We start from the raw sequence: 16,105 nt of genomic DNA on the forward strand, positions 1-16,105 counted from the left end.
GCCCTAAATCACAAGTGTCTCAAAGGGCTGCACAAGCCACAACGACATCCTCGGTACAGATCCCACATAAGGGCAAGGAAAAACTCACCCCTGTGGGATTAAAGCATTTAATTATGATAATTTAAAACTAAATTATATACAAAGAGGATAAAAGTAAAGGAAATTAAATGAGCTCAAATATACCTACAAATGAGGCATAATGATGCAATATTTTCATACAGTTAGCCTAAATAGCATGTTAGCATTGATTAGCTTGCAGTCATGCACTGACCAAATATGCCTTATTAGCACTCCAACAAGTCAATAACATCAACAAAGCGCACCTTTATGCATTCACGCACAGTAAAAAAAAAATGTTTGGTGGACAAAATGAGACAAAGAAGGAGTGGACGATTGATTTTAAATGCAAACAAACTGTTGCGTCACAGTCCACACTATGGTGAGTTCAAGAACCGCCGAAATTAGTAGGACAAAACTATGTTCACCAAATACTCCGATCAGTGAAACATAAACGCAAACATATTAAACAGTGGGCTTTCTAACAAGGTTTGTGTCATGTTTGTCCTCAAACAAAAAACACACTAAAAGTAAACAATTATTTTTTTCCCCCATCTTTCTCCATTTTCAATCCTTTTTTAAAAATGCCCCAGGGAGCCACTTGGGTGGCACTAAAGAGCCGCGGGTTGCTGACCACCGTCCTAGGCACACTGTTCAGCTATTAATTGCACAATTTGTCCTTTTTCAGGCTAACACACAAAGAAAGGGAGCTATGTGAGATGTATGTACATCCTAGATTTGTAACATTGGTTGCTATATTTCAACGGGACAGTCAAGATCCCAATTGTACACACTCAGTGTAATTATAGCCAACATAGAATTAAACTAGTTTGTTTCTTCATATGATACTTTTAGTCATTTATTATTCAACATTTGAAAAAAAATGCTTAATTTTAGCTAAAATAATAACACACCATAAGGTCAGTGTGAAATGTACTTACTTATTGATATATTCAAAGAGTGCAGGTCTTGTTAATTTAGTTGTTGAGATGCTCTTCAATAACCTTAATTGAATTGGTTTTAAGACAACTTTAAAGATTTGTTATCCTTTATACCAGGGGTGGGCAATTAATTTTTACCGGGTACCACCTTAGCACTGCTGGGGGGCCACACCGACAATATTTCAATTAAATTTTGCTCAAATGTTTTTTGATATACCGTAAGATAAATAATAATAATAATAATAATTTCATTTAACCTAACTTAACTTTATACAAAAGCAAGGTTTTATTTTTAACACTGTCTTACACAACACTTCCTGATGTATAATACAATGCAAAAATGTCAATTTCTGTCACTTTATCCTGCATCCTCTTTAAAAGTCCAACATTTTTTCCCGTCAGATTTGGACAACCATCTGTTGTCACACCTGCCAGCTTGTCCCATTTCAGTCCTAACATGTCCAAACACGCATTTACCTATGTGAACAAGTCATTACCTGTGGTTGTCCCTTTAATTGACTGAATGGCTGCCAGCTCCTCCGTGATTTGAAAGTCTGCAGTTATCCCACGTAAGAAGATGAGCAGCTGGGCGGTGTCACGTACATCGCAGCTCTCATCTAAAGCCAGCGAAAAACAGTCAAAGTCGGCCGTTCTGTTCTTCAGCTGAAGCTCCAAGTTTCCAGCGATGGTCTCAACCCGCCTCGTTACAGTGCGTCGGGAGAGTGACACGTTCTCAAATGCGTCCCTCTTCTCCGGGCATATCAGCGCAACAGAGTCCAATAAGCACTCCTTAATAAACTCTCCGTCAGAAAACGCCTTACTCTTTCTGGCGATTTTGTGAGAAATGACGAAACTTGTCCTGACTGCTGCATTCTGGGGGTGTGAAATTTGGCAAAAAGTCCTTGTTGGGTTTGCAGTTTTACCATCAACGCATCAGCCTCCCTTTGCGCGCGCTTCATCTTCTTCGTGCTTCGTCGTGTAGTGGCGATTCAAATGATATTCTTTAAACACAGCAACCTGTGTACCACAAATTAAGCACACGGCTTTACCTTTAATTTCTGTAAAGAAATACTTGGCAGTCCATGTCTTGTTGGAAGCACGGCATTCGTCATCAACTTTTCTCTTTTTAGCGTCTCGGGGATAACCGGGCATCACTTGTCGCTGTGCACCTTCACTCACAGGTTACACACGGACATACGCCCATAAATAACACTTTTCAAAATAAAAGCAGCACAGTTATATTGCACGCACGACATAGATGTTTTTTTAAATTTATTTTGTAATTTGTGATTGCCGCTGTTTACAATCACTCACAATCGCGCACAAGCATACGTCCACACGGAAGTAATACAAATAACGCTTTTCAAAACAAAAGCAGCACCGTTGTATTGCACACTCGACATAGATACTTTTTTAAATTTATTTTGTAATTTATGATTGGTCGCACAAACGCACAAAGGGCCGGATGTGGCCCGCGGGCCGCCGAATGCCCAGGTCTGCTTTATACTCTATATTTTAGTCGACGAAATTTACTTTAATGTTAACTAAAATGTTTCGGAATTTAGTCGACTAAAACTAAATCCACCTAGATGACGGAGACGAAAATTGATTTTCTCTAAAAGACTCTGACTAACACTGAATTAAAAACTGCTGTCAAAATGAACACTGGCTACTTAGTGTGTCTTTAAACGCTTGTCTTGTACTTCCTGCTGTGCGTGTTAGCGTCCAATGGCGTCGCATTGCATCAGGCGCATGATGGAGCCGACCTTCGCCTGCCTTCGCTACATTTTGCAGAGCGGCACTCACTCACAGCTCTTCCTGTCACCACTAAGAGGGCACAGCGTCGTGTTCTGGGATGGCGACGGCTCCGATAGGTAAGTGTGCTGTCTTGTTTACCCAATACACCACAGGTGTCCAAACTTTTCTCACTGGAAAATCTCAGCATTTTGGTATTTTTCATTTTCAAAACAAATACAATATGTAGATTTTTTTTTAACCTATAGGGCTTCCCTAAAATTTGGTCCCGGCGACCCACAAGGGTCTCAGTCATAAAAATGGTTTAAATAAGTCATATATTATTATTATTTTTATTAAATTATTCAATGCTTAGTTCTCCAGATCGACATCAAGTCTTTCTGTCAATATAAAGTAAAAAAAAAAAAAAAGTTTATGTTTGCTGCTCTTTCCGTAAAAGAAAACCCTCCTTTTATGGCAAAAAAACACAAAATATGTGATATCGTATTATCCGGACCGGATTATAAGGCGCACTGCCGATGAATGGTCTATTTTTGATCATTTTTCATATATAAGGCGCACCGGATTATAGGGCGCATTAAAGGAGTCATATAATTATTATTTTGTTCTAAATGTAAAACACTTCCTTGTGGTCTACATAACATGTAATGGTGGTTCTTTGGTCAAAATGTTGCATAGATGATGTTTTACAGATCATCTTCAAGCCGCTTTCTGACAGTCGCTTCCGGATGCGCCGTTTTGTGGGCGGTCTTATTTACGTGGCTCACCTTCGGCAGCGTCTTTTCGCCGTCATCTTTGTTGTAGCGGTGTAGCGTGCAAGGACGGGAGTGGAAGAAGTGTCAAAAGATGGAGCTAACTGTTTTAATGACATTCAGACTTTACTTCAATCAATAACAGAGCAGCATCTCCTCATCCGTGAAAACCCGTCCGACCAGAACTCTCTAATAACTAAAGTTCCTCAGGTGAATAATGTAAAGTCACTCCACCGGTATGTTTTAGCGCTTTCATGGCGAGTTTACTGACAGATATAAGTAAAAACTTTACACTACTTTATACTACAAATGGCAACAGCGGAGGATGAATGTTCCATAACAAGAAGATAGAGAAAAAGAAGAAGCTTATCGACTACGGTGTCGGCACGGACTACAAAGGCGGACGCGCGCAAATTTTCAGGATTTATGCAGATCCCAAATACAGATCAGAAGGTAAGAAAAGTTGCCTTTGCATAATATTGCGAAACAAAACGCCAGATATGTCTTACCTTATACACACACCAAAATAATACTCCTATGTTGAAGAACAGTACAATTCATCAAGCGGTGTGACTTCATAGCTTACCAAAGTCGTACTAAAACATTTTTGATAGATTTTTGAGCGCCATGTGTAATGTTCTATATTTTCAATGGAACATATAAACGTGTTGGTGTTGGTTACTTGAGTCGTATTGCCATCATAGTGCAGTCTACAGGTATCTCTTATGTTTGACTGCCATCTACTGGTCACACTTATCATTACACCATGTACCAAATAAAATTGCTTTGAGGTCGGTAAGCAAAACCAGAATTATTCCTTAAATTAGGCGCAGCGGGGTATAAGGCGCACTGTCGAGTTTTGTGAAAAATAGTCCGGAAAATACAGTATTTTACTACATTAAAAAAATCAATGTGGATTGTTTGATGTGTAATAATTGGTGTCTTAAATAGGTCAATAATTCATAACATTATTAATTTTAATTTTTTTGTATTTTTTTTTAGCAATGCCATTTTTTAAATCCCACTAAAATGATTGGGGATCCAAAAGAGCCCCGCTCCTAAAGTTATTTTTACACTTGTTCATTTTTATGTTTTTTTTTTAATGTTGTTTGTTTGTTTCATCCCCTTTTGTCACAAAAAAATTGTTTGTAAATTAATTTTTTTTATCAGTTATTTATGAATCCGTTCTTCTGCAGTATGTTAGAGGTGTACTTATTTTTCTAATCAGCCTGACCTAAGCCTAAGTTTTATGTGTTATATAAAATAATAATTTTTGTGATTAACACATGGTTTCATTTAATTTGACAATAACATGTAGTTATTGAATTCCAATAAAATCAAGAGTAAGATTACTAAAAAAAAAAAAATTGTAAACTGAGCTTGGCCAGGCCCGGCCGTATGTGATGGAAAAATTGGGCCCTGAGGTGAAAAAAGCTTAAATGACAATGTCCTCCTTTCTCTTGCTTTCACTGAGGCCACGCCCCCTCTTCTGAAGTACTTAAATCCCTTTGTTGTGGTTGTTGTGAAGGAACTACAGTGTGCTGAATGTGGACAAAGGCCAGGTGGAGGTGAAGAGGATGTTGTGTCCTGGCGGTAAAGTCAGTTGTCAGATGAAGTTGGCCAACACACTGTGGGTGGCCACTGAGGTACACACCAGCGCCACCTACTGCTCTTCTCATGCCAATCCTACTGTGACATGTTGTTGTTGTTGTTTCCTGGTCACGTGACAGGAACAGGAAGTGTACATCTACATCCTCAAAGACATGTGTCCACTGAGTCAACCCCAGAAACATTTCTCCTGTCCTGCTGTCATCACCTGCTTCTTTCCCGTCCCGGCTGGAGAACAGGTGTCTTTTCTCACACACACACACACATATTCTTGTATTTGTTACCTTCTTGAGACCTCCGAAAAATGCCTACCTCAAGTATTATAATAAAAGTGGTAATTTTACTCAACGTAAGTCCAAATTTTACAAGAAAAACTGAAGATTTGTGCAATACTATGATAAAAGTTGGAATTTTACTCAATAACAGTCGCAATTTTACAAGAAAAGCTTAAAATGTTGGCAATTTTACAAGGAAAGCTTAAAACTTTGGCAATTTTATGAAAAGAGTCGTAATTTTACTCGACAAAAGTCACCATTTTGAATTAAAAAGTAATAATTTTACATAAGTAATAATTTTACAAGAGAATATTGCAATATTACAGAAACAGAAAGAATAAGACAAATTATCACATACAGTATGTTGACCAGAGGGCGAGCGCGTTTAAAACAGACACACAACCAGTTGGAAAAATCCCTCCTTTTTGAGACCACCCTAATTTTGATAGATTTCACCACCAGATCTCTATTTTTTGTTTTTTTGTAATGTGCTTAGCTGCCTTCTTGTTTTATCATATATTGCTGCCTTTGCACCTGTTAATGTTTACTTTTGTATGCACATTAAATCAACAAAAACATCCTGACTTTGGAGCTATGTTCACGGACTCTAGTATTTGGCTCTCTATTAGATGCAATGGTTTTCCGTATTCTGTGATGAGGTGGCGACTTGTCCAGGGTGTACCCCGCCTTCTGCCCGATTGTAGCTGAGATAGGCTCCAGCACCCCCCGGGACCCCGAAGGGAATAAGCGATAGAAAATGGATGGATGGATGGATGGCTTTTCCGTATTGGGACCATGATTTATGTCCTAACTTGTTCACCGGTCCTCAATGGAAGGTACTTTTCCTTGTTGATGTCTCAAAAGGGTAGAAATACAACACACACACACATTCACACATGCACACACAAACACACTTTCTTGTATTTTATACCTTCTTGAGACCTGATAAAAATGCCTACCTCTTTAGGACCACCCTTTCTAAAAATATAAAGATATGTATTTACAACATTAATAATATATACATACTATGCAAATATAAAAAAGGTAAGCTTTAAGTATATTTTGATTTTAAATTTTTTGTTTGTAATTGGTTTTTAATCTTCATTATTTACTTCAAGTTATTCCAGTATGTCTCTCTCTCTCTCTCTCTCTCTCTCTCTCTCTCTCTCTCTCTCTCCCTCTCTTGCTCTCTCTCTCTCTCTCTATATATATATATATATATTTTATTTATTTTTTATTTTTTATTTTTATTATTTTTTATAAATTAATTTTGGCAAAAGGAGGCGAATTTCAATTTCTTACACACACTTGTTATTACATATGTTGACCAAAGGGGGAGCACTTCAAATATTTACACACACTTGTTATTTCTTATGTTGACCAGAGGGGGAGCACTTTTAAAACCGACACAAAGTCAGTTTGAAAAATCCCTGCTTTTTGGGACCACCCTAATTTTGATAGATTTCACCACCAGGGATGCAAATGAGATTGTTTTTCTGTTTGTTTTTTTGTAATGGGCTTAGCTGCTGTCTTGTTTTATCATATATCGCTGCCTTTGCACCTGTCAATGTTTACTTTTGTATGTACATTAAATCAACAAAACAATGTTGGAGCAATGTTCACGGACTCTAATATTTGGCTCTCTGTTAGATGCAATGGTTTTCCGTATCAGGACCATGATTTCGGTCCTAACTTGTTCACCGGTCCCCATATGGAAAGTACTTTTCTTTGTTAATGTCTCAAGAAGGGTTAGAAATACAAACACACACCCACACACGTCAGCTTTGTGACACAAAGTAATAACATTGAGCTAATTAGCATACAACATCCTGCCCCCACTCTTCCTTCATTTTAGTAATTTGACTACTATAGGCGGAGCTTAGCGTCATTTGTGTAAAAAATGGGGTGTAAAAAAAACTAAACAGTTTTCTTTAAGTAACAAAAATGTAACAAGAGCTTTTTATCTATTTTATGGAGCAATGTAGTTAATTATAGAACTGGCACCCAATGATATTAAAGTATTGATTTTGATATCGATTCCGAATCGAATTGTTACCCCCAAGAATCAAATCGAATCGTGCGGTACCCAAAGATTTACAGCCCTAGTAAACAATGTTATGGAGTTTAGTGTAGTGGTTCTTAACCTGGGTTCGATGGAACCCTAGGGGTTCGGTGAGTCGGCCTCAGGGGTTCGGCGGAGGTCAAAACACACCCGACTTGTCGTGTAAATAATAACTTCTCCCTATCGGCGTATTACGGATACGGCAACAGCAGAAGTCAGACTGATTTGCAGGTGTGTAATTTGTTGTGAGTTTATGCACTGTGTTGGTTTTGTTCTTTGAACAAGGTGATGTTCATGCACGGTTCATTTTGTGCACCAGTAAAAAAACATGGTAACACTTTAGTATGGGGAACATATTCACCATTAATTAGTTGCTTATTAACATGCAAATTAGTAACATATTGGCTCTTAACTAATCATCATTAAGTACATATTAATGCCTTATTCGGCATGGCCTTATTATAACCCTAGCCCTCTAACCCTGGCCCTAACCCTAACCAAATAACTCTAAATTAAGTCTTTGTTACTTAGAATATGTTCCCCATACTAAAGTGTTATCAAAAACATATAATAACTTTGTCTTGAATTTGAAAAAAAAGGAGGGTTCGGTGAATGCGCATATGAAACTGATGGGGTTCGGTACCTCCAACAAGGTTAAGAACCACTAATTTAGTGAGACAGGAAGTTACTATTAATTGAACATCACAACATATCATAGTAGATTCTAGAAAGAGGTTCCGCATCCTCCGAAGCAGAACCTCCAGGTTCGGTAACAGCTTCTTCCCTCAGGCCGTAAGATTCTTGAACGCATCATAATAATCCCCTCAATTCCCCCCAAAAACGGATTAACTTGCTGGAATATAAAGACAATATAACATACATCCATAAACGTGGATGCATATGCAAAAGTGCAATATGTTTATCTGTACAGTAATCTATTTATTTATATCTGCACCTTATTGCTTTTTTATCCTGCACTACCATGAGCTAATTCAACGAAATGTTGTTCTTATCTGTACTGTAAAGTTCAAATTTGAATGACAATAAAAAGGAAGTCTAAGTCTAAGCCTAGTTCAGGGGTGTCAAACTCAAATACAATCTTTTCTTGGATGCTAGTTCATTAATGTCGGGGCTCAGGCTTTGAGCTGAAGCAACCATCATTATCCAACCGAGGTGTTCATCAGTCATTATATCTCGTATTCCAAAGTCTTGGGGGCGTGCCTTACAGGCACTGCTTTTAACGTCCTCTACGAGCTGTCGTCACGTCCGCTTTTCATCCCTTCTAACAACGTGCCGGCCTCGTCACAAAATATGTGCGGCTTCTGTACGCACACACACGCGAATGCAACGCATACTTGATTAACAGTGATACAGTTTACACTGAGGGTGGCCGTATAAGCAACTTTAACATTGTTAGAAATATACGCCACACTGTGAATCCACACCAAACAAGAATGACAAACACATTTTGGGAGAACATCCGCACCATAACACAACATAAACACAACAGAACAAATACCCAGAACCCTTTGCAGCACTAACTCTTCCGGGACGCTACAAAATAACCCCCCCCTCTCCTCCCCACACAAACACACACACCTTGTAGCGTCGCGGAAGAGTTAGTGCAGCAAAGGGTTCTGGGTATTTGTTCTGTTGTGTTTATGTTGTGTTACGGTGCGCATGTTCTCCCGAAATGTGTTTGTCATTCTTGTTTGGTGTGGGTTCACAGTGTGGCGTGTATTTAAAGTTTTTTATACTGGCACCCTCAGTGTGACCTGTATCGCTGAAGATCAAGTATGGGTTGCATTCACTTGTGTGTGCGTGCCACATATTATATGACTGGGCCAGCACTCGTTGGACTGGACAAAAAGGGGGACGTGACGATTTTCGGGAGGGGCACTGAAATTTGGGAGTCTCCCGGGAGGGTTGGCAAGTATGAGAATTAGCGGTGAATGCGGTGTTACCTCAAGGGCCAAGTGAAATTACACGGCGGGCCAATTTTGGCCCACGGGCCAGAGTTTGACACCATGGTCTAGTTAGAAAGCCCAAACAGCAAGCCCCCTAGTGGCTGTGAGCAACATAGCATTGCCATCAGTAATAATCTGGTGGCATGGTGGTTTAAATTGGTATTGATCCAGGAGGTAAGCCGGTGTTCCCATGTTCCGCAGAACCTGGAGCGGGTCTTCGCGGGCATGTCGGACGGCCTGGTGGCGGTGTACACCGTGGTAGATGGGCTTCCGGTAGGGGGCGATGCCTACCTCTGCTCGCACACGCTTAACAAGACCTCCTTCCGCCTCCTGGACTCGGACCCCAGGCAGAGACCTGCTCCGGTCCGGTGCATGGTTCTGGTCGGCGGTGGCTCCCAGGTCAGTGTCTTTTTAGTGACCCGTAGAGGCCACGCCCCCCCACCCCCCATTAACTCCGCCCACTTTGTCGGCAGCTGTGGTTTTCCAACGGGCCGGGACTTCTGGTGATCGACCGCGTGACCCTTGACCCTTTGCGAAGGCTGGATCCATACGCGCCGCCGTCTTCAGTCGTCTCCATGGTGACCGGATTCAGCGCGTGGGGGGAGGAGTCCGTGTGGACGCTGGATGACGTCAGCAACACTCTGCTGCTCTTCCACGCCGTCTCCTTCTCGCTCTGTGCCAAGTACCGGTGAGTGGCGGCGCCGCCCGCAGGCCCCGCCCCTTACTCACGCCGTATCGTTTTTCAGCTGCGGCGACTGCAGTCCTCTTCGAGACGTCTTCAGCGTGCAGCGTCCATCGGCCGATAGCTCTCATGTGGCGCCGGTCTGCGAGGAAGAGGAGGCGGAGCCCACAAACACAGATGTGACGCCGACCTACAGCGAGGAGGCGGGGACTCGGCTCATCCAGCACTGCGATTCGCTGACGGACTGCTCCGTGGCGTCGTCATGCTCTGTGGACACCTCCGATGTCGGCGTCGCGCCGCCATCTTTAGAGCAGCACGGCGAAGGCGTCAAGTGGCAGAAAGAAGAAAGTTATTTTCCGTGCCTGCAGGCCATCAAGGTGGTGATGGTCGACGACCTCCTCTGGGTCTTCAGGTAGCAACAAAGCACACCTCAGCCAATAACTTTCGCCAATCAGTCGTCAATAAACGTGTCCTCGCCAGGCGCGGCGGAGACGTGATGGTCATCGAAGTGCGGCAGCACGGCGCCGAGCTGAGGGGGCGTGTCATTGCCGTTCTCAACCCTCCTGTAAGCTCCTCCTCCTTGGGGTGAGTCTACTCCCTGAAAAATTACATATAACACGGCGTCCTGTGGCTCGTCTGACCCGCCCCTTTCTCTCGGCCGCCAGCACGCTTGTGGAGGCGGGGCTTGTGGCAAAAGAGACGGTGGTGTGCGGCTTCCAGAGTGCCGAGGCGGCGTGGAGCGTGTGCGCGTGGAGGGCGTGGGACTCCCGCCGGCTGGACGTTTTCTACCGCACGTCCGAGGAGCTCGGCCGCATGGAGAGCAGTGTCAGAAGGAGGAGGTAGCCAATGAGGAAGGAGCAAGGCGGAGCCTATCTTCACCTCCAAATCAGCTGGGAAAAAAAAATTTTAAACAGCAAAAACTGTAGAGAAAGAGTCTTTTTTTAATGAATGTTTTTTGTACACATCAAGCACTTCCTGTCTTCTGATGACACCACAGGCCACGCCCCTTTTGACTTCATTTATTTATGCACGTCATGTTGCGGTCAATAAACATTTTTTTTTACACAGCTTTGTCAGTGTTAAAGTTTTTCCCAGAGTTTGTTACAGTATTTAAAAAAAAAAATGTTAATAGCTCCAAACCAGCAAAGTAGAATGGGATGGTCGGCTAATGAGGGATTAGTCATCCACAGAGGAATTTGCTTTTAAAAACCTGTCATCAAGGTATGCATAATTACCTGGTAACCTAAACCTTGAGGGACGGTAAAGAGTTTGTACGAGGTGGCGGTTGCATAAGCAAGTGCATCGCATATTCAATGTATCAATCAATCAATCAAAGTTTACTTATATAGCCCTAAATCACTAGTGTGTCAAAGGGCTGCACAAGCCACAACGACATCCTCGGCTCAGATCCCACATCAGGGCAAGGAAAAACTCAACCCAATGGGATAACAATGAGAAACCTTGGAGGGGACCCCCCCCCCCCCCCCCCCCCCCCCCTGCAGCCCCTGGGGGGCCGATCCAATGGACATTGAATAGATCTAGTTAATAGTGTGAGAGTCCAGTTCATAGTGGATCTAACATTATAGTGTGAGAGTCCAGTCCATAGTGGATCCAACATAATAGTGAGAGTCCAGTCCATAGTGGATCTAACATAATAGTGAGAGTCCAGTCCATAGTGGATCTAAGATAATAGTGAGAGTCCAGTCCATAGTGGATCTAGCATAATAGTGTGAGAGTCCAGTCCATAGTGGATCTAGTATAGTGAGAGTCCAATCCATAGTGGATCTAACATAATAGTGAGATTCCAGTCCATAGTGGATCTAGCATAATAGTGTGAGAGTCCAGTCCATAGTGGATCTAGCATAGTGAGAGTCCAGTCCATAGTGGATCTAACATAATAGTGAGAGTCCAGTCCAGAGTGGATCTAACATAACAGTGTGAGAGTACAGTCCATAGTGGATCTAACATAATAGTGATAGTCCAGTCCATAGTGGATCTAACATAATAGTGAGAGTCCAGTCCATAGTGGATCTAACATAATAGTGTGAGTCCAGTCCATAGTGGATCTAGCATAATAGTGTGAGAGTCCAGTCCATAGTGGATCCAGCATAGTGAGAGTCCAGTCCATAGTGGATCTAACATAATAGTGAGAGTCCAGTCCATAGTGGATCTAACATAATAGTGTGAGAGTCCAGTCCATAGTGGATCTAGCATAATAGAGAGAGTCCAGTCCATAGTGGATCTAACATAATAGTGTGAGAGTACAGTCCATGGTGGATCTAACGTAATAGTGAGAGTCCAGTCCATAGTGGATCAAACATAATAGTGAGAGTCCAGTCCATAGTGGATCTAGCATAATGGTGAGAGTCCAGTCCATAGTGGATCTAACATAATAGTGTGAGAGTCCAGTCCATAGTGGATCTAACATAATAGTGTGAGAGTCCAGTCCATAGTGGATCTAACATAATAGTGAGAGTCCAGTCCATAGTGGATCTAACATAATAGTGTGAGAGTCCAGTCCATAGTGGATCTAACATAATAGTGAGAGTCCAGTCCATAGTGGATCTAGCATAATAGAGAGAGTCCAGTCCATAGTGGATCTAACATAATAGTGTGAGAGTACAGTCCATGGTGGATCTAACGTAATAGTGAGAGTCCAGTCCATAGTGGATCAAACATAATAGTGAGAGTCCAGTACATAGTGGATCTAGCATAATAGTGAGAGTCCAGTCCATAGTAGATCTAACATAATAGTGTGAGAGTCCAGTCCATAGTGGATCTAACATAATAGTGATAGTCCAGTCCATAGTGGATCTAACATAGTAGTGAGAGTCCAGTCCATAGTGGATCTAACATAATAGTGATAGTCCAGTCCATAGTGGATCTAACATAATAGTGTGAGAGTCCAGTCCATAGTGGATCTAACATAATAGTGAGAGTCCAGTCCATAGTGGATCTAAGATAATAGTCAGAGTCCAATCCATAGTGGATCTAACATAATAGTGTGAGAGTCCAGTCCATAGTGGATCTAACATAATAGTGAGAGTCCAGTCCACAGTGGATCTAACATAATAGAGAGAGTCCAGTCCATAGTGGATCTAACATAATAGTGTGAGAGTCCAGTCCATAGTGGATCTAACATAATAGTGAGAGTCCAGTCCATAGTGGGGCCAGAAGGAGATCATATTGAGTGGGGACAGGCAGGGGCGCCGAAAAGGGGGGGTAAAGGAGATGGATTCTAGGGGCCCATGATGGAGGGGGGCCCAGAGAGGCCCCTAATGGTGATGAAATTATAATACAGAAAAAATAATGACACTGTGTTGGGGGCCCTGTAAAGATTCTTTTCATGGGGCCCAAAATCCCTAGCGGCGCCCCTGAGGACAGGTCAGCAGCACTGAGACGTCACCAACTGATGCACAGATGAGTGGTCCACCGGGTCCCGACTTTGAACAGCTAGCGCGTAATCTGTGGTCACCTAATCTGTGAGCAGAGCAGAAAAGAGAAGGCAGATCAACTGGTCTAAAAGGGGGTCTATTTAAAGGCTAGAGTATAAAAATGAGTTTTAAGATGGGACTTAAATGCTTCTACGTAATCAACAGTCCGACAAACCTCACATTAGAATACACACAGCGCTGCAAATAATTGTGTAATTGCGGCTAACCACCAGCAGGGAACGCTCGAGATAAGAAGGTGAGTCTATGCTACGTTTACTGACCTCCCTGAAAAGCGTAAAATAGCTGACTTGTCTTTTTTTATGTACGTTACGGCTTTTGAAGTCGATATTTTCCTATTCGACTTTATCTAAAGAGCACATTTAATAAAACATCGTGGACCGACGTGTTTTGCGAACATTAAAATATTTGGTCAAGAAGGACAAAAAGTCAACTGTGGACACACACGGGAGTTTCTTTTTCCCCATGTGCCCTGAACGCGTCCTGCCTACGGAAGCTTCACGGGCTCATATTAGCTGACGGCTTCCATCGACACCTCCACATCTTCAACATGGAGAGATAACGAACAGCTCGGCGCCGCTATTCGAGGCTTAAAGGGGAAGACGGCTGGCCCGGCGTTGACAGTGGACGTCGGCGACATTACGACGGCCGCTTTGCTGGGGGGGGGGGACTGCGCGGTGTTTTTAGTGGCGCCTCGAAGGGAGAGCAGCTCGTGATGCTACGTAAGCAGCGCCTCTCTGGCGGGAGCGCGCGCGCGTGAGAGCCAGCTTTTCTTTTTTTTTTGTTTAGTTAATTTTTTTAATTTTGTATTTTTGACGTCGCTCCTTCATCTCTCCCGCCGGAGACGCGCAGAGAGAGAGAGAGAGGGAGAGGGAGAGAGGCGACGGCGGCGGGCGAGTGAACTTTTTGCGGGAGGGGATGGCAGCTCGAAGCCGGAGAGCTTGGTTTAGCGTCCTCTTGGGTCTGGTGCTCGGCTTCACGCTGGCCTCCAGACTCATCCTGCCCAAGGCCGGCGAGCTGAAGAAAGCCGGACACAAGCGGAAAGCCAACCCGGCCAACTGTGGCCTCAACGCGGCTCTGGGCAAGGAGCGCGGCGGCGGCGGCGGCGTCCTGTGGTCGCCGAAAGATAGCGGCTCGCCGGCCACGCAGACGCCGGGACCCCGCTCCAACAACTTCCTTTTCGTGGGGGTCATGACCGCCCAGAAGTACCTGAACAACCGGGCCGTGGCCGCGCACAGGTACGTGGACGTCACCTCCACTATGCTCGTTCACATGGCAGGGCGTGCGTGTCGTTGTAGTCTAGCAACAATTCATAGAACGTTCCCATCATTTTATTACTCCAATTAATCATTTCGACTGTTGTCAAATGACAGAACACACCCAGGTATTTCAAGTAGAACAATGTGTCTTATCGACTTGTAGCTTGTACATTCTCATCATTAGTGACTGAACTCATGTCTGTTCTTTTTCAAAGACCCCATTATCTCATCTGGGCTTCAAGCTTCTATCAAGCAGCGAGAAGATTAGATAAATGTCCTGTGTGGGAGCCGTTCTGGTGTAAAGCACTCGTTTTACAATTTTGCCCATCATTTACAATCTCTATGTACCACCAGAACACGTGTTTTATCTATTTTGATGCATTCTAAATCGTAAATTAAAGTTAGAAAAAGTCAGCTAACAATGGAGTCAATGAGTCCCTCTATTCCCATGCCTGCCAACTACTCCGGTTTTCCCGTAATTAGTACGGATTTCATCAACCTATTCCGGGTTACGGTTGCAGTGATAAAAAATACTGTTTTTCATTAATTAAATTTTTTTTTTTTTTTTAAGTTTTATTCACGAAATCGCGTAACAACAATGACAATCGACACTGCTTCCCGTAACTTCCTATCGAGCCATTCCGAATGCCATGCGCGAGGCTATTTATAGCACCGCTGCCAAGCAGTTGCCATTGTTTCCAAACGAGCGAACGATCATGGAATCAGCAAACGAGTCTTAAACCGAAAAGAAAACTGCAGTCATTCCGTGAAGAATATTCAAAAGCCTATCCGGGAATAATTATCCGTTCCAAAAAGGGTGAAAACTACGCGAATTGCACCTTGTACAGACAAGATTTTTCGATCGGACACGGAGGAATTATCAATCAATCAATCAATCAATGTTTATTTATATAGCCCTAAATCACAAGTGTCTCAAAGGGCTGCACAAGCCACAACGACATCCTCGGTATAGCCCACATAAGGGCAAGGAAAAACTCACCCCAGTGGGACGTCGATGTGAATGACTATGAGAAACCTTGGAGAGGACCGCATATGTGGGTAACCCCCCCCCCCTCTAGGGAGACCGAATGCAATGGATGTCGAGTGGGTCTAACATAATATTGTGAGAGTCCAGTCCATAGTGGATCCAGCATAACAGTAAGAGTCCAGTCCACAGTGGGGTCAGCAGGAAACCATCCCGAGCGGAGACGGGTCAGCAGCGCAGAGATGTTCCCAACCGATATACAGGCGAGCGGTCCACCCCGGGTCCCGACCCCGGACAGCCAGCACCCCAT

The 16,105-nt window shown here is 43.1% G+C and overlaps 2 protein-coding genes across 4 annotated transcripts in view; both read left to right on the plus strand.

The window, feature by feature from the left end:
* The window catches only part of lrrk1 (leucine-rich repeat kinase 1), a 73,495-nt gene extending 62,353 nt beyond the window's left edge, over positions 1-11,142 (plus strand). For all 3 annotated transcript variants that reach the window (XM_061963741.2, XM_061963742.2, XM_061963743.2), the window contains exons 31-38: positions 2,721-2,872; positions 5,034-5,151; positions 5,236-5,352; positions 9,619-9,816; positions 9,891-10,105; positions 10,164-10,511; positions 10,580-10,684; positions 10,765-11,142. In XM_061963741.2, the coding sequence (XP_061819725.2) occupies positions 2,721-2,872; positions 5,034-5,151; positions 5,236-5,352; positions 9,619-9,816; positions 9,891-10,105; positions 10,164-10,511; positions 10,580-10,684; positions 10,765-10,942 (1,431 nt within the window). In that variant the 3' untranslated portion in view covers positions 10,943-11,142. The remainder of the gene's footprint in view (positions 1-2,720; positions 2,873-5,033; positions 5,152-5,235; positions 5,353-9,618; positions 9,817-9,890; positions 10,106-10,163; positions 10,512-10,579; positions 10,685-10,764) is intronic.
* A 2,903-nt stretch (positions 11,143-14,045) lies between these two features.
* The window catches only part of chsy1 (chondroitin sulfate synthase 1), a 98,772-nt gene continuing 96,712 nt past the window's right edge, over positions 14,046-16,105 (plus strand). The window contains exon 1 of the mRNA XM_061963745.2: positions 14,046-14,789. Coding sequence (XP_061819729.2) covers positions 14,470-14,789 — 320 coding nt within the window. The 5' untranslated portion in view covers positions 14,046-14,469. The remainder of the gene's footprint in view (positions 14,790-16,105) is intronic.

Source organism: Nerophis lumbriciformis, linkage group LG06 (assembly GCF_033978685.3).
Source record: "Nerophis lumbriciformis linkage group LG06, RoL_Nlum_v2.1, whole genome shotgun sequence".
In the NCBI taxonomy this organism is placed as follows: Eukaryota; Metazoa; Chordata; class Actinopteri; order Syngnathiformes; family Syngnathidae; genus Nerophis; species Nerophis lumbriciformis.